Source organism: Ictalurus punctatus, chromosome 23, assembly GCF_001660625.3.
Source record: "Ictalurus punctatus breed USDA103 chromosome 23, Coco_2.0, whole genome shotgun sequence".
Classification (NCBI taxonomy): Eukaryota; Metazoa; Chordata; class Actinopteri; order Siluriformes; family Ictaluridae; genus Ictalurus; species Ictalurus punctatus.
The window spans coordinates 11,294,057-11,313,368 of NC_030438.2; the positions used below are offsets into that span (position 1 = coordinate 11,294,057).

A 19,312-nucleotide genomic window follows, 5' to 3' on the forward strand; every position below is an offset into this window, starting at 1 on the left:
GCTATAGACCTATATCAAATCTCCCCTTCATCTCCAAGATCTCAGAAAAGGTTGTAGCACAGCAGTTATGGTCATACTTACATAGGAATAACATTCATGAAATGTATCGGTCAGGATTTAGACCTCATCATAGCACAGAGACAGCTTTAGTTAAAGTAGTAAATGGCCTACTACTGGCCTCTGATCAGGGTTGGGTCTCGCTGCTTGTGTTACTTGACCTTAGTGCAGCTTTTGATACTATAGATCATACTATTCTTCTTCAGAGATTAGAAAATGTTGTTGGCATTAAGGGAACAGTCCTCTCTTGGCTCAGGTCTTATTTGACTGATCGATATCAGTTTGTAGATGTAAAAGGAGACTTCTCAACGCATACCGAGGTTAATTTTGATGTTCCACAAGGTTCTGCTTTAGGCCCATTGCTTTTTACTTTATATATGCTACCTCTAGGTCAAATTATTCATAAACATGGAATTAGCTTCCACTGTTATGCTGATGATACACAGTTGTATGTTTCAGCGAAGCCAGAGGACAGACAGCAGCTTAATAAAGTTGAGGAATGTGTAAAGGATATTAGATGTTGGATGCTAACTAACTTCCTTTTACTTAAGTCTGATAAGACAGAAGTACTTGCACTAGGATCACGTGTAGCTAGATGTAAGCTTTCTGATCTCATAGTAACTCTGGATGGACTTTCTGTTTCATCATGTACAGCAGTAAAAGACCTTGGAGTAATTATTGACTCCAGTCTATCATTTGATGCTCATGTAGATAATATTACTAGGATAGCCTTCTTTCATCTCAGAAATATTTCTAAGATAAGAAGTATATTGTCACTACATGATGCAGAAATATTAGTTCATGCTTTCGTCACTTCTAGACTAGATTACTGTAATGCCTTACTGTCTGGATGTTCCAGTACGTGCATAAACAAACTCCAGTTAGTCCAGAATGCAGCTTCTAGAGTCCTAACTAGAACCAGAAGATAAGACCACATCTTATCCACACTGCATTGGCTCCCAGTGAAATCTCGAATTGATTATAAAATACTACTATTGTAGTATTTTATTAATTATTATTTATTAATTGTTTATTTATAATTATTTATTATTTACTTATTAATTATTATTGTTAATTATTAAATATTATTAACCTATAAAGCACTAAATGGTCTCACACCACCAAGCGACCTTTTGGTTTTCTATGATCCGCCACGCCTACTTAGATCAAAAGATGCAGGCTATTTGACGGTACCTCGAATAGCGAAGGCTACAGCAGGGGGAAGAGCTTTCTCTTATAGAGCCCCACAGTTATGGAACAGTCTTCCAATTAGTGTTCAGGAGTCAGACACAGTCTCAGTCTCAGTGATTAAGTCTAGGCTTAAAGCGTATTTGTTTACTCAAGCTTACCATGACTACACTTTCTGTTTCGCTAAGCACAGTCCTAATAATCTTTTCTCTCCCTCTCTCCTTATGTCGAGCCACACACGATTTTATGGAGATACTAGAGATCCTGATCCTTTCTGCTCTCCGGACCTGCCTGATCCTTTTCGGATGCCCTACCTCTGGATGGAGCTCTCATCTGCTCCAATTCCAGATTGCTGGGACTACAGCTGCTTCTAATGCCAAACAGACTTCATATAAAACCATAATTAACTTTTTCACACTAACTGTTGTTACCCAGATGAAGATGGGTTCCCGTCTGAGTCTGGTTCCTCTCAAGGTTTCTTTCTCTTAACATCTTAGGGAGTTTTTCCTTGCCACCGGCTTGCTCAATTGGGATAAATTCACACTTTTAATATCTGTATACCGTGTTTATATATTTCTGTAAAGCTGCTTTGAGACAATGTCTGTTGTAAAAAGCGCTATACAAATAAAATTGAATTGAATCATCGATATTTTTAAACGGTCGGCCAATGGCCTATAGCATGAAAATTTGCCTTTATCGGCTGATACCGATTATTGGTCGATATATCGGTGCATCTCTAGGCATAACTATTGGTATCAGTATCGGCTGATATCACTCTAAATAATCGGTTATCAGTATCGGCTGAGAAATTTAGTATCGGTGCATCTCTAGTAAAAACCCTTCTTCTGATAATAGATTATTATTTAATGCCAAAAGCAATCCTTCTCTTGCTTTTTTAAATAACTTTTTTTTGTATTTCAGTAAATGACTGAATGCCGCGTTGCCCCGTCTTGTTTACGGTTGCTTACTGATTTTTACGTTCTCGGCTACGGCGGTGTAACAGCTTACTTCTGGTCGCCGCAGCCATTCCATTCGCAGCTGTTGCTTAAAGTCCCTAATTTCCTAAGGAGGACGGGACTGGAAGGACGGTTTTAATAAAGAAATAGTACATTACAGTGAGACAGCAGGTGGCAGCAATGCAATATTATGGCGGCCAAATGCCGTAAAACACCAACTAAGAAGATGCTAACCTCTGGGATGGCCTACAAAAATACATAATCCCTGCAGAATTGACGACTTCTATTTAGGTGTCTGACACTTGAGAAGGGGATACCCTTCTCTCTTAATGCGGAGATAAAGTTAATCTCTACATCGGGCAATTATCACATTTATGACAATGTGCATGTAACACCAGTCCCATTCACAAAGCATGAGATTTTCTCGGGATAAAAGTACGTTATGAGAAAACAACTTTTTGTTATGTCTAGATCACGAGAAAACAACAGAAAAAAATAAATCATAATGCATGGCCGCTTAGGACTTCCGTACGACGACGTTTTAATGCCATGTAAAAAGATTAAAATTACGAAGATGAAGTTATATTTTGAGAATAAAGTCATAATTTTGACATTAATATGTTTGAAGCGATGTAGTGTACAAGCAGGTCTGCGCCAGTGAACTTGGATTAGTTTAACGGTGGACCACCGCGGTGAAGTTGGATGGGACATTCGGTGCACAAATTCGCTCTTCTATTTCTCAGGAAATAAACACACAAAAATGACAGTGTGCATTTTCTTGGTCTGGAGTGGACAGAAAACAAAGTGCAACTGAATATATTTTTAGTACACATTTTGTCCTTCTTTGTGTGTTTATTTATTGAGACATAGCGAATCTCGAATCTGCGAATGTCCAATATAAAACTAACTTTACCGCGGTGTAATTTTGACTTTAATCAAAACATATTACGTCTTTAATCTCATAGTGCTGCGACTTTATTCTCGTAATCTTAATTAATTGATTTATTTATTTATTTTTACGTGGAATTAAAACGCCGTCGTACTTCCGTACGTGTGGTACTAAACGAATTAAGTAGGCAAGCGCTGAGTTGCGAATCTGCTACAGTGTAATCTGTTGTTTGGGCCTTTCAGAACGTGCAAGCAGCGCAGTCCCGTTTCATTCACTGTGCAGCTGTACTTCGCTTAGTGTTTATCTGGGCCACATCAGCACTGAAAATGCACCGCGTTTTAATAAGTGTCCTTTGTAGTGCATTTCTTTTTACTGTAATATTGTGCGATAATGAGACAGACCAGGATGAGCATATCAAACACACTTACACAGTGGAGATGTTCAACAACGCTATTTCGACTGCTCCACACTTCGTGATGTTCTTCGCACCTTGGTAAAGTTCTCTTTAACTTTGCTAGCTAGCTAATATATTTAGAATTGTAGATGGTTTCGAGTTTGCAGTGATTTGTTAATTTAATCTAATCCATTGTAGCTCACCTAGCTGTCTAATGTTCACGTACTTGTATAATTCGTATACATGTCCCGCATTTATCGCAGCTTCATTGGCTACGCCTTTTTAGGTGGAGCGAAAAAAGTTTGCTAGCTATCAATTGTGTACTTTTACAATTGTTAAAAAACATTAATTAAAACATTAGTTTGGAAGAATCTGTAGCCCCACCCCAATTTAGATGGAAGTGTGAACGTAAGAACGCTGCTAAAAGCTAGGGTGGTATTTGATTCAGTCAGTTCAGCACGAGACGCTCCTTCAGCCTACGTGGCGAGAGTCCTCTTCATTTCAGGATCAATATCTTACATCATTTACTTACTTTGGTTATTCACTGTAAACCAGTTCCTCGTTAAATCCATATTATTGCATGAACTATGCTTTCAAAAACTTATAACAGTTGGTGCCATTTAGTGGTCATTTACAACATTCCATTGTGCCAGGAGAGATACAACCTGTACTTTGTCCTACACAGGTGTGGTCATTGTCAGAGGCTTCAGGGGACCTGGAATGAGCTGGCAGATAAATACAACAGCATGGAAACTCCCCCTGTTTATGTGGTTAAAGTAGACTGCACACAGGACACAAAGTTTTGCTCCAGCAACCATGGGATTCGGGGATATCCCACGTAAGCAGTACAAGTTTTCTACTGTTGATATCTTCATTGTGTATGACTAAAACATTAAAGCAGGTAGATAGATACATAGATGGATAGATAGCTAGTGAATTAATCACATAGGGGAAATCAAATATTACACACTTGCACATTACAGACAATCACACATTACAGCAGCAGCAAAGAGTAGAGTGAGCAACTTTTTAAAAAAAATCTAAATGAATAATTTTTTTAAAAAAAATCAGTAAAAGTAATACAATATACAAGTATAAAAAATTAAGTAAATATAAACGCCAGTACTCTGAGTAAGTGTAAAAGTGACAGTGTGGTGGTGACACAAGATGCAGCAAAGTAGGTATGATCAGCAGAGTGGAACAAGACGTGGTACAGTGCAATAATAATAATTATTATTATTATTATTATTATTATTGATTGATGATATTATTATTATTATTGTTATTATGTAATGAATTTCCCATACATAGGCACTACTTGGTGACCCACGCAGGTAGATAAAATCAGAATTCCAAGTTTTATTTTCAATCAAGATGCATAGTGTGTGTGGGCGTCAGTACATAATGAACACAAACCAGCGGAGCTGTGGGCCATATTCACACCAAATCGGGCATTGCGTCACCTTCCCGCAGGGTTAGCAGTCAGAAAATAACGTTTTATTTTTCTGATTCACTGGCTTTCTCGCAACCACAGCTTGCTCTCTTCATTTGCTATCTAGCTTGCTCGACCACGGCTGCTCTCTCTCTCACTCCATGCTGCCAGCTCGCGCTCTCATCTTTTTAAAAATGAGTTGGGAAGCCGACAACAAGCCTGACTTTACTTTTAACATTATCAAGCGAAGAGAGTAGTCCTCTCTTCGTCCTAGTAATGTCTTTGTACTCATGGCAGGGTTGAACAACTCTGATCAGTCTGGTTGCTAAACTCTGCTGTCACTGCTGCTGCAAACAGTCATGGAGCAGACACTTTGTTTATAATTGCTGCATCCATCGTCCAACTAAGTAGTGATAACGTGCTTAGTATTTTCAATTAGGTTTTTTATTTGATAAACATGGGCGCTGATGCGTGAAAATGAACTAAATTGGTTTTATTTCTATTTTTAAAAATAAGCAAAATGACAGTGGGCAAGTAATGTAATCAGTTTATGCCCGAACACCTGGCTGCATGCTTCAGAATCTCTATAAATGGACCTGCCCCTGAAGCATACCCCTACTATGTTCCTCTAGCACGCAATGCCAACTGTGCAAATAGGTGCATTTGAAAATGTATTCCATAATGTAAATAGTTATTTATTTTGATATGTTCATCAAAATCAGTCTGTGTTTTGTTCTTAATAGATCTTGAAAATGGAAAATATATTTTACAACCGCAATTCCAAAATAGTTGGGATGCTGTCTGAAATGCAAATAAAAACAGAATGCAATGATTTGCAAATCTCATAAACCCATGTTATTCACAATAGAACATATCAAATGTTTAAACTGAGCAAATTTACCATTTAAAAAAAGAAAAGGTAATTTTGAATTTGATTGCTGTAACACATCTCATGAAAGTTGGGATGGGGAGTGGGAGGGGTTCAGCAAAAGGATGGAAAAATAAGGATTACTAAAAAGAAAGAGCTGGAGGAACATTTTGCATCAAATTGGGTTAATTGGCAACAGGTCAGTAACATGATTGGGTATAAAACGAGTACCTTAGAGAGGCAGAGTCTCTCAGAAGTAAAGATGGGATGGAATTTGGCTGGAAGCATATGTTGCTCTAAAAGACTACCAACTGCACCAACCACCACCACAAGTAAATTCTCAACCTGTGGGAAACACTGGTTACCTCATATTTATAAGTCATGGTTGAACAATTTCCTGTTCCTAGTCACCCAGGTGTGTGTATTTTTATATATATATATATATATATATATATATATATATATATATATATATATATATATATATATATAATGTGTGTATATGTATATATATATATATATATATATGTGTATATAAATATGTGTATATATAAATATGTATATATAAATATGTATATGTGTGTGTTATTTTTTTTTCAGTGGGAATAAACTTCAAATATACTTTTCTCATGAATTCATTGGAGTGTCAATAATTGTGGCACACATTTAACAATGATTTTTTTATTTTATTTGGATAAACATATGTTTGCAATTGTTTGATATCATCAGAGCAGAGTATTTTTTGTGATTTTTTTTTTTTTTTTTAACAAGAGGTTAAACAATAGACAAATTTCCACAGCCTTCTTTGCTCATATTTCACAAGGGTGCCAATATTACTGGAAGGCTTTGTGCATGTGCGTGCACAAACACAACTTCAGTTGTTTTGTGGATGTAGTGGTGAGCAAACTACTCTCTTTCATCTTGTGAGATCTAGGGCTGCAACAAATAATCGATAATTAAAATAATCAACAACGAATTTCATTATGGATTAGTTGGGTCTGTGACGTCACTGTTGTTAACCCCGTTTAGTGACGACACTTCACAATGCTGGAAAAACACACTTCTGTGAATAAAACGCATCTGAAAAACAGCGGAGGTCACAGAGTGAAATGCTGCAGGAAAAGTGCGCGATCCAGGTTGTCCAAAACTTGAATGTTTGATATTAAGCACTTCAAACAAACTCGTAAGTGTATTAACGTGGCTTGTCGAGGCAGCGCACAATAGAAAGGAAGTGCAATAACTCTGACTAAAATATTAATTTTGATCAAATATAATATGTTGTTTCAGGCTCTATTTTTAAAGTAATTGTTTTTTTATGAGAGCAGTTACTGTAATGGGGTTATAACATGTAATTGTATATAAATGTAAGAAGTGTCACACATTTACAGAATAAAGTAACTTATTTCAGTGTTCAAATGAGTGAATGTATGTTACTGCAGAACCTTCAACCTCTTACCAGTTAACACTTAGTTTGTGATTTTGTTTTTCTTTTTTTAGCATTTTAATATAGTGATTTAACTTCTGTTTTAAAGCTTGTGGACAATCATGTGTATGTTTTGTTTTCAAAATATATAATAATACTTTGCACAATCTATAGCATAGCCCACATAGATACATTTTAATACCTTTTTCATAACCTTCAACATTGGGCAGATTTATTTATTTATTTTTTTAATGCAGAAAATAAAAATTGCCCTTTTAATCCAACTAATCAATTAATCGAAGAAATTATCAACAGATTAATTGATTATCAAAATAATCATTAATTGCAGCCCTAGTGTGATCCCTGCTGAAGCGCACCTGATCCACAAATCCAATTTCTTTCTTTTTTTCTTCCTGATTCTATCAGTGCAGTATTAGGATTTTGGAGGTGTGGGCAAGTCTATGACCCTTTGGTAGCTGCAATTGCCAATAAACCCCCTCTCTATGTTGCAGGACTGTAAATAAGCTTTAAGGAAATTAGAGGGTGTGTCCTACTGTGATAATAGGTTTCTACATGTTGAGTTAAATAATCCAGATTCGCATGGTTGTGCCATAAGTGTGTGTGTGTGTGTGTGTGTGTGTGTGTGTGTGTTGGGTGTAGTTTGAAGCTGTTTAAACCTGAACAGGAGGCAGTGAAGTACCAGGGCCCAAGAGATCTGCATTCCTTAGAAACCTGGATGCTGAAAACTCTTCAGGAGGAGACAGTGGTAAGAATGGCTTCTCTGACCTCCTGGCTTTTAACAGGTTGATTTATTTACTGGGTGACATGTCTCCATACTTTTTTTTTTTTTTTTTTTTTTTTTTTTTTTTTTAACATTTTGAAGCAGTAGGAACAATGGTAGTGGTCTGTAGCCAGTAACTTTTTCAGTTTTAGAAATTTGTTATAACAAGATACATTCTGCTTAAGTAAAATCATGTGTCATTCGGCATTGGTATGTCTTTGCTTTTTCTGTATTTCCCAGGCGCCACAGAGTGAGCCTGAGGCTCCCAAAGTGCCAGAGGCCCTGCAGGGCATGTATGAGCTTACTGCCTCCAACTTCAAAGAACATGTCTCCAAAGGTATCAAAGCAATAAATTGGAGTATTTATTTTTTTGGATACCATACTTTATTCCCTGTTTAATAATGTATTAACCAAATCAGATATAACTTGTTGGGTAAAGTTCATTGCTTACTAGCAAACACAGCTTATTCTATTATGTACACACTGTGGTTAGCATAACTAGCAACACAGATAGATGGTCATTAAGCTGTTACTAGGTGATTGCTTGGGTGTGCAGGTTGACGCTATGGTGTTGCTAGTGTGTAGGTTGGTTGGTAGGTTCTTGCTAGGCAGTTGCTAGGATGTTTGGGTTGGTTGTTTTGGTGCTGCTAGACCATTCTGCTTGTTCAAGAAGACATTTCTATGTGGTTGCTAGGGTGTTCTGCTTGGTCGCTAGGATACTTCTGTGTGATTGCTAGGTGGTTCCAGGGATGTTCTGGGTGGTGACTAAGTGTCGACAGTGTTATTGATTGAAAGAGAGATGGAGAGAGTAATGAGAGCATAACTGGTAGAAAAATGGATGTAGAGATGGAGTGATGCATGTAGATGGATGGAGAAGATGGTGTTACTAGCAGGAAGGAAAAGAAAGAGAAGATGCAGACAAAGTAAGGAGGAAGAAAGAAAAGGTGTTACAGAGAGTGATTGATGGATCGAGTGTCACTTAGAGGGATAGTGTGGTTGAAAGTGTAATTCTCTCTCCAGAAGATGGAGAGATAGAAAGAGCGAGAGAGAGTGAAATAGGTAGATAGTGAGTAAGTTACTGGTAGACACAGATGAAGTGAGAAAGTATTTCTTATAGAAATATATACGAGAGGTAGTGATACAGGTAGATAGATGGGAAGAGTGTTATTTGTAGAAAAACTGTAGTGAGAGTGATACAGGTAGATTGATGGAAGGAAATATGGAGAGTGAGAAATTATGGAAAGAAAGAACAGATGAAGATAGACAAATAAAAAGACGAGTTAATATAGAACTTTGAAACAATAATAGTCAAAATGCCACAATTTTTTGGTTGAAAAAGAAAAAAAATACTGTTCTCAAATATTTTGTAATTACAATTTAAATGTTCTAAAAACATTTCCATGATAGCAACAGAACAGTAACAGAAAATGCCAAATTTCAGATTTTTCATTTCCTTTGGCAGGTGCTCACTTTGTGAAGTTCTTTGCACCATGGTGTGGTCATTGCAAAGCTATGGCTCCCACATGGGAGCAGCTTGCTATCAGCTTCGAACACTCTGACTTGGTCAAGATTAGCAAGGTACAGCCATTAACACTGTTGATAATGTTGAGTCTGTTCTGCTGAGTCAATGAAAATTCTTTATTACATTGTACATTCATGGCATCAGTGGTGGCATTATGTGTCAGTGTGTTATAACGGCTATTTTAGATGTTATTGCATGTGCATACGTTTCAAAATGTTTGATTTTCATAGATTCCATGTAAAAACAAAAATGGATGCAAAATAAGATTCTGGCCTAAAGTTACCATTGCAGTACTAGACTAGAATTGCATAAAATATATTATTTGTACTGTTTCATGTTTAATTGGTTTGATTGTTTACATGCTGCAGTTAGACTGTACTCAACATTATGAGATCTGTTCGGAGAACCAGGTGCGAGGCTACCCTACATTGCTCTTCTTTACAGATGGAGAAAAGGTAAGGACTACGCTATAAATAATATAAATACCAACATATTCTCATGCTCGGGAAGATTTAGCAGTCATTTGTGAAGGTCAGTTTTAATGTGTAGGTCTTTCTAAATAAAAATCAGCAGATTAATGTGCTTTTGCTGCAAAAACTCCTTCTAAATCATGGGCACACTATTCTCCTTAATTTACATTTTTTCCCATCATGACACAGAAACTTTTGTTTGTTTGAGACATTTGTGATGGTGAGATATTCTTAAAATCACTGTTTTAAATACTTGGACATGCCTGGACATGCTTAAAGCAGAGAGAGAGAGTATGTGTGGCTGTCTTGGAGTTTGTCTATATCAGTGGTCTGAAACTTTTTGCTCCCAGGGCCAGGTTGCTGTTTTATGTCGCTGTGGAGGGCTGGAGTGTGCATATTCTTGTTGCTGAGAATTTTTTATTATTTTACGGATCCTTTTTTACGGTTGAAACAAGTGACCTGGCATCCTTTCCAAAGCACTTCATGATGGGTGTGAGTGCATCAGGCCTGTAGTCATTCAGGCTGGACACAGATGTTTTTTTGGCACAGGGCTGATGGTGGTCATCTTGAAGCACACAGGTTTTCAATAGTGAGCGCACTTCTGCTGTCATCCACTGTTTCTATTTTGCACATGTGGTGATGGCCTTGAAGGAAGTTACATCATTTATGCACTTGTTGATGTATCCAGTAACTGATGCTGTGTATTCCTCCAAGTCTGTGGTGTTGTGGTATGTAGGATCCTGTCTGAACATATTCCAGTCTGTGTGCTCAAAACAGTCCTGAAATGCTGAGATAGCTCCCTCAGACCAGGTTCTTACCTGTTTCAGAACCAGTTTGGCATGTTTCAGAAGTCGTCTGTATGCTCAGATTAGCATAACAGATATGTGGTCAGAGTAGCCGAGGGGGGTGGGCTGCACCTTGAATGTTGGTGTAAACAAGATCCCATACGTCCTCTCCGTAGGTCTAATCAGCGGCCAGCTCATCAGCGTGCCTATAATTGATTGCCGTTGGAGGGAGAGCGTACAACACCATACCAGTACAACACCATACTTGCATCAAACCGTGAATCATATGTCCCAGGACTTAACATGACCATGCTTGGTTGCACTGACAGTTGTCACATTTGTGAGCTTTGCCCAAATATTCCATCCGAAATATTCCATCATTTGGCTAACCTTCTCAAAAAAAATCCTCTCTCATTGTATTTTTGAGGCTTTGTAGAGCAGTAAGCTCTTCACAGATCTCAAAATGTGCTGTCAACTCCATGTACAAATATGAGAAGCTGCACGGTGTCTCACACATAGTCAAAGTTTTTAGATATATTTTGTAGCCATACATGTAGGTTTCATCATTAATAGCCTCTATTGTCAGGACAGATTTCAGCAGCAATCATTAGCAAACAGTTTATACAAACTCCCCATCTGAGAGGCTTTCCACTGCACTTTATTAGTTTGACAACCTTAAACCTGGACAGAATGTATGACTGGTTCAGTTGAGCTTGTCTTAAAAATGAATTCGGCTGTGTTTCCAGTCCTTTTTTTTAGTTGTCTTTTCAATATTTTGTCTGCTCACATCTGTCCTTTTATGTAGTCATTTTTCTTTGTGTGGATTCATAATGACTGTGGACATTGTTTTCAAACAATAAGACAAATCAGACATATTGGCTTGTCCTCGCATGGAACAAAGAAATATTCATTTGTCCATTGCTCATTAAATACCCTGCATTCCGTCAATTTTTCGTTTCCTTATCTTTGACATCTTTACACCAAGATCACTGATTGGGAGACTGTCAAGCGTACGAACACAATATTGGATGGTAGCAGTCATGAAAAAACAGTTACAACAAATTTTTGTCATACATTGTCTATGGTGGCTATCTTAGGACAAAAAATGGCCGGCTGACTTAATGTAATGTGACCAAAGCATATAGATCATTCTTTTGTGAACCATGTACATAGTTATTCAGAGAGCCAGTCAAAATATATTGTTTGTAAGATTCCGTGGGCTAGTTAAAAGCTTCAAGAGGGGCCATGGATTGGGGACCCCTGATGTACAGTGAGGGGAAAAAAGTATTTGATCCCCTGCTGATTTTGTACTTTTGCCCACTGACAAAGAAATGATCATTCTATAATTTTAATGGTAGATTTATTTGAACAGTGAGAGACAGAATAACAACAAAAAAATCCAGAAAAACGCATGTCAAAAATGTTATAAATTGATTTGCATTTTAATGAGGGAAATATGTATTTGACCCCTCTGCAAAATGACTTAGTACTTGGTGGCAAAACCCTTGTTGGCAATCACAGAGGTCAGACGTTTCTTGTAGTTGGCCACCAGTTTTGCACACATCTCAGGAGGGATTTTGTCCCACTCCTCTTTGCAGATCTTCTCCAAGTCATTAAGGTTTCGAGGCTGACGTTTGGCAACTCGAACCTTCAGCTCCCTCCACAGATTTTCTATGGGATTAAGGTCTGGAGACTTTCTAGGCCACTCCAGGACCTCAATGTGCTTCTTCTTGAGCCACTCCTTTGTTGCCTTGGCCGTGTGTTTTGGGTCATTGTCATGCTGGAATACCCATCCACGACCCATTTTCAATGCCCTGGCTGAGGGAAGGAGGTTCTCACCCAAGATTTGACGGTACATGGCCCCGTCCATCGTCCCTTTGATGCAGTGAAGTTGTCCTGTCCCCTTAGCAGAAAAACACCCCCAAATCATAATGTTTCCACCTCCATGTTTGACGGTGGGGATGGTGTTCTTGGGGTCATAGGCAGCATTCCTCCTCCTCCAAACACGGCGAGTTTAGTTGATGCCAAAGAGCTCCATTTTGGTCTCATCTGACCACAACACTTTCACCCAGTTGTCCTCTGAATCATTCAGATGTTCATTGGCAGACTTCAGACGGGCATGTATATGTGCTTTCTTGAGCAGGGGGACCTTGCGGGCGCTGCAGGATTTCAGTCCTTCGCGGCGTAGTGTGTTACCAATTGTTTTCTTGGTGACTATGGTCCCAGCTGCCTTGAGATCATTGACAAGATCCTCCCGTGTAGTTCTGGGCTGATTCCTCACTGTTCTCACGATCATTGCAACTCCACGAGGTGGGATCTTGCATGGAGCCCCAGGCCGAGGGAGATTGACAGTTCTTTTGTGTTTCTTCCATTTGCGAATAATCGCACCAACTGTTGTCACCTTCTCACCAAGCTGCTTGGCAATGGTCTTGTAGCCCATTCCAGTCTTGTGTAGGTCTACACTCTTGTCCCTGACATCCTTGGAGAGCTCTTTGGTCTTGGCCATGGTGGAGAGTTTGGAATCTGATTGATTGCTTCTGTGGACAGGTGTCTTTTATACAGGTAACAAGCTGAGATTAGGAGCACTCCCTTTAAGAGTGTGTTCCTAATCTCAGCTCGTTACCTGTATAAAAGACACCTGGGAGCCAGAAATCTTTCTGATTGAGAGGGGGTGAAATACTTATTTCCCTCATTAAAATGCAAATCAATTTTTAACATTTTTGACATGCGTTTTTCGGGATTTTCTTGTTGTTATTCTGTCTCTCACTGTTCAAATAAATCTACCATTAAAATCATAGACTGATAATTTCTTTGTCAGTGGGCAAACGTACAAAATCAGCAGGGGATCAAATACTTTTTGCCCTCACTGTACGTGCAGATGCAGTGGTTTTAGTGCTGTTTAATATGCAAGACTACACACTATCATCCGTATTTATCATTTTGTCATAAGATGAAATGGGGAGCAGCTGTGAGGATATGTGGCACGCCAATCAAAAAAGGGTGTAAATGTAGTGTAATCTGTATTTTGAAAAAGTGACTTTTATTGTGACTTGCCATGAAACCATGACACTGTAGCAGAACTAGTACCATTTGTAGTCTATAGGCATAGAATTGTTGTGATGAATTGTTTTTAATTTATATATGGACAGCTTGGTGCTGTAAACCTTGATCAGAGGTCTCTTCCATTCAAATGCTAAACCAGTTTACTCTAAACTCTGTATTCAGCTTGTTATTGCATCACCAGTGCCAAATTAACTTAACCTTCATGTGGTTGGTTTGTTTACAGGTAGATCAGTACAGGGGAAAACGTGATCTGGAGTCCTTTAAAGAATTTGTGGATAATCAATTGGCAGCTGCCTCTTTAAAAGTTAAAGCTGCTGCTGAGGATGCAAAAGGCAATGAAATACCACAGAACACGGATTCTGTTAAAGATGAGGTAAGACGTGTGTGTGTGTGATAGGATTTCTAACAGTGGAATAAAGATTTAATTTATAACTCATTAGGGCTGCACGATTATGGCCAAAATGATAATCACGATTATTTTGATCAATATTGAGATCACTATTATTCATTGATTTTAGGGACAACATATTGTTATTGCACTTTCACATATGAATAAACAGACCATTGATTTCACCTTGTTGTGCTGCATTCCTGCTAATGTGTATCAAATTAGATTGGTCCTTAATGTGCATCATCTCGTAGAAATATAGGATAAGTAAAAATAAAAATGGCATCAACCAAATGAAAATATGCAGTCAAATATAACAATACGCAACCAAATTAAAACAATTCAGGCCTGTGCAGACAAGGCAATAACAGTGTTTACAGGAGGAGAGATGCCAAATCACCCTATAGAGTTGCACAGGGATGACATCATTTTGTATCGGAACCCAGAAGTTACAATACTAACACATTTTGTGTTTTCTTACACAAAATTTTCACAAATATACAACTTTTATGAAACTTGAAGCCTAAATATAATCGCCAGAAATAAAAAGCTAACTGTATGCTATAAACGAACTACACCATCACCGAGCTTCTGACAACTTTTCCCAAACTTGATTTAAATAAATTTTCCATAATAAAGATTCACTCTGTGGATGAATCTTCATCCACGTTTTTGTTTTTTTTGGGGTGGGATCAGTTTATCTGCAAAGTTTTTTCTGTTCAGCATGATGACGTTTAATGTTCCCGACAACGTCTGTAGTGCCATTTAGTAACGTTAGTGTCATGATTTCCCCTAGCACAAGCGGTGGAGTGCGCAGCTCGCTCTGAAGTGCTAAAATGCTAACTCGTTTCCGGGTTTTGGCACACAAAATGACATCATCCCTGCACCGCTCTATGCTGACTGGCTGGAAGTTTAGGAAGCGCTTGACTTGATATGCAGCAGGAGTTTTCTATGAGCTGAGGACGAATTTTAAATGTCAGTATCGCAGTCGATCATGTTCATGTAATTGTGGGCAGTCAAAATCGTAATCGAGATCGATATTTGATTAATTGTGCAGCCCTACAACTCGTGTTTAAAAGGTCCAACTTCTACACTACTGAAAATCTCAAGTGTCCCCAGTGTATATTAATGATTATTGTAAAAACCTCAGGAGTTGTGTGCCCCTTCTACTTTTTCTGTAGCTCAACTAGTTATGCATCACGCTCCCCATCCCAACATCATAGCCTCCATTTCTGCATACAGGTGACTGTGCATAATTGGAATTGTTGTGTTCATTTTTATGTCTGTGGAGCTAACCAAGTTTGATAACCAAAATGCAGCTTCTGAAAATTCTAGTATTCTCTTCTGTAGAGCGTTGTACATTGGACGTTTCAGTTCATAGCTATTTTAAACCATGTCCCTACAAGTTTGGGAATAGATTGTCTGATCATCACCCTTATTGATTCACCACTGCAGCATATTCAGTCTACAAAGACTGAAGGACTCAAGGATTGCTGCTTATGGTTATTGTTGTCTGTTTGTTTGTTTTGTTTATTTTTTTTGTTTATTCCTGTCTCTTTAGTCCACTGTTAAAATCCTCACTGAAAGCAACTTTGCCGAGTCTACTGCTAAAGGGATTTCCTTCATCAAATTTTATGCTCCATGGTAAGTGCTTCTCAATGTCTAATTTGACCAGCTATACACTGAAGACATTTGGGTTTTAGATCATAAGACCAATAAGCAATGATAGCTTATGAAAGCTGAGAAATTCAGATTTCATTTCCTGATATTTACATCTGTGTTAAAAAAAAGTTGGCACCTTTGGTAGCAGACCTTTCACTTTTTAGGTGACAAAGTATTGGAACATATTGTGAAATAAATAACTGCATCAAGCCGGCAACCCACTGACATTACCAAATTGCTTTTACCACAGCTTCTTTCAGTTGTTTGTTTTTGGGTATTTCTTCCTTCATTCTTATATGCTATTTGTCAGTGTTTTATGTGAGTTATTTGATAATTTAAAGGTCTAGGGTTGCAACGAGAACCGATACTTCGGTACCAAGTCGGTACCAACATTCTTAAAATGTGATGGTACTTGTTTTTCGCCACTACGGTTGGAACCGGTTCTAATGGAGGTACCGAGGTTGCAATTCTTCCAGACCTGATGGGGGCAGAAAATACGCGTAATTGTTTGTCGGTCCACAAGTGGTGAAGAACACCTACAAGAACACGGGAAAAACTACAGAAGGTTATCTTAGCTTAACAAGTTTAGCTCCCCCCCGACTCGTTTGTTTTAGGCAGCTGGCATTGTTGCCGTGAAACCAGCTAACGTTATGCTCCATGTAATGTTTGCGATAGCCAGTTATTTGTTAACGATGCTAACACATTGCAATGTTATAAACTACCTCTGAATGGGCCACCATGCATCACCATTCAGCCCGGGTCCTGTCAGCAAATGTAGCCTAATGTCACTAATAATTATTCAAATGTTCAAGCTTTTAATAAATCTTTTTGGCCTGCCACCAGATCAGTGAATTTAAACTACTGCTTGCATTCAGAGTATAAGGGGTGTGTTTGTGGTGTGTGTACGTGGTGTGTGTACGCGCGTAGGAATGCATCTCCACTCATTGTCAGACAGTGTTTGATAACTAAAATACCCCCCCCCCTTTCTCTCTCTTTTCCAGTATCAGCCAGAGGAGGATGTCCTCCAGGAGAGTTTTTAATTAAATTTTTTTTATTTTATTTTTATACCACACCGTGGTATCGAGTATTGTGTACTTTTGGTGGTATCGGTACCGCCTACTAGATTTTTGGTATCGTGACATCCCTAAAAAGTTCATTGATAGTTTTGGACACTACTGTTGAGCCTCATGAACACATGCACACACTTTCCAACATGCACCTGAAGCACTCGACAGTTCTGCAGCAAAAGCACATCTTGTTCTGATGTAAGGCTGCAGCATGCAGCAGGGGCTTATCCACATTGACAAGCAAGAGGCAGACACTGTACGTCTGGCTGCATCTACTGTACAGCCTCTTGCGTGTATGATTCCAGATAATGATTTTCAATTAGATCAAATTTAGGCTTCAAAACTGAACAGTGGGATTCAGTGGTGCTGCGTTGTCCATCCACATTTATATTTATTGGGTCAAGATAGTCTGAGTAGAACCTGGAGTATGCGTATGCATGTAATTATATTGATGTACATAACATTTTTCCTAGAATGGGAAGATATGAAACTTTTCCACTTTCCTGCATGTAAACTTCTAGGGTCTACATCATAACTACAACAGATGAGCTGGTAGTTACCATAATAACCCTGTATATACATATGCTGCAGTTTATACCTTTTAGAATGAATTTTGTGAAAGGAAATCCCAGGACTGCACATTATTCCTCATTGGGGTTGGCATGTCTGTTTGTTTATTAAGGCTGTGCCTCATATCCAGGATGCCAATGTTCATTGTGTGTTATATTGAAGGTGTGGCCACTGCAAGAACCTGGCTCCTGTTTGGGAGGACCTATCTAAGAAGGACTTTCCTGGTCTGACTGATGTCAAGATTGCTAAAGTGGACTGCACTGTAGAGAGAACCCTCTGCAACAGATTTTCAGTGAGTCACATACTGTTTCTTTCGTTACTGATTTTTTTATTTTATTTGAGCAGTTATTCAAGTAGCTCCATCTCATTTCCACCAATGTAGAGAGTTGCCAGTTTATTAGGTACAATATGTGTACCTTAAGTGGCAACAATTTACAAAGCATTGTGAGCTACTTGCAATACAATTGGCAACAACAGAACACAAAACAATTCCCACCTACTTACAATAGTATATTTTAGAATTAACATAATTTAATAGCATTTAACTTTCATAAAATGGGTTGTGCTGTGTGTGGGGTTTTTTTTTTTTTTTTTTTTATAATTTTTTTTTTTTTTAAATCTGAATGCAATAGAAGGCAGGTAATACACATTCAACAAGAGTCCATTGCCACTGTTAGCAGTTAGCATACTAACATTGGTTGTTTTGTTCTTTATTGCAGTCCCGCAGCACCACTATACCTGTGTTTAAATACCTGAGTGTATCACAACTTAAAGCTAATAGTGGCATGCTAGCCAAGTAACTCTAGCATGGTAGCTAAAACCTTAGGATTCTCTCTTATATTAGCTCTCATTGCATTGCTTGCCTGTGGGGCGCTTGGTGCCGTTGAGGCATTGTAATCTATCTGACTCAGACAGTTGAAGGTAAAAGACTTTTTTTATGATGCCTGTGGCTTAGTGTTGTGTCACACTGGACATGTGTGGAGGTCTTTGTTCATCTGCCAGTTTGAAATGTTGAGCGTGAACTTCTGTTATAGGATTGTCCTGTTTTGTCTCCTGTGAAGAATGCTCTGTTGTGATTTTTATTTCTCTAATTTATAATCCAAAAAAATCCTGTAAAACCCTACACTAGTTTTAAAATATAAGAATTTTAAATATTTAGTACAGTCCTAAAAGTAGATAAAAGGAACCCAATTTAACAAATGAGGAAAAAATATAACTGGTAATTTATTCACTGAGGAAAACAATCCAATATTGCATATGCGTGAGTGGCAATAGTATGTGAACATTTACTTCCAGTATCTGGTTTGACCTGCTTGTGCAGCAATAACTGCAACTAAACATTTCAGGTAACTGATCAGTCCTGCATGTTGGCTTGGAGGAATTTTAGCCCAGGGTTTCCTCACATTAACTGCTTGCTTTGGGTCCTTTCACAGCATTTCTATTGGATTAAGGTCAGGAATTTGACTTGGTCATTACAACACATAAAGTTTATTCTTCTTTAACCATTCTTTGGTAGAACAACTTTTGTGCTTAGGGTCGTTGTTTTGCTGCATGACTCGCTCTTTCTTGAGATTCAGTTGATGGACAGATATCCTGACATTTTCCTTTAGAATTCACTGGTATAATTCAGAATTCATTGTTCCATGAATGACGGGTCCTGGCCCAGATGCAGCAAAACGGGCCCAAACCACAATACTACCCCCACCATGTTACATAGCTGGGATAAGGTTCTCATGCTGGAATGCAATATTCTCCTTCCTCCAAACATAACCCTTCTTAGTTAAACCAAAAATTCTA

General features: G+C 38.3%; 1 protein-coding gene across 1 annotated transcript in view; it reads left to right on the forward strand.

The window, feature by feature from the left end:
* The first annotated feature begins 3,304 nt into the window (after positions 1–3,304).
* txndc5 (thioredoxin domain containing 5) overlaps positions 3,305–19,312 on the forward strand; it is a 49,377-nt gene continuing 33,369 nt past the window's right edge. Inside the window, exons 1-9 of the mRNA XM_017452841.3 lie at positions 3,305–3,583; positions 4,170–4,322; positions 7,868–7,973; positions 8,229–8,325; positions 9,451–9,566; positions 9,879–9,965; positions 14,052–14,201; positions 15,778–15,860; positions 17,678–17,807. Coding sequence (XP_017308330.1) covers positions 3,417–3,583; positions 4,170–4,322; positions 7,868–7,973; positions 8,229–8,325; positions 9,451–9,566; positions 9,879–9,965; positions 14,052–14,201; positions 15,778–15,860; positions 17,678–17,807 — 1,089 coding nt within the window. The 5' untranslated portion in view covers positions 3,305–3,416. The remainder of the gene's footprint in view (positions 3,584–4,169; positions 4,323–7,867; positions 7,974–8,228; positions 8,326–9,450; positions 9,567–9,878; positions 9,966–14,051; positions 14,202–15,777; positions 15,861–17,677; positions 17,808–19,312) is intronic.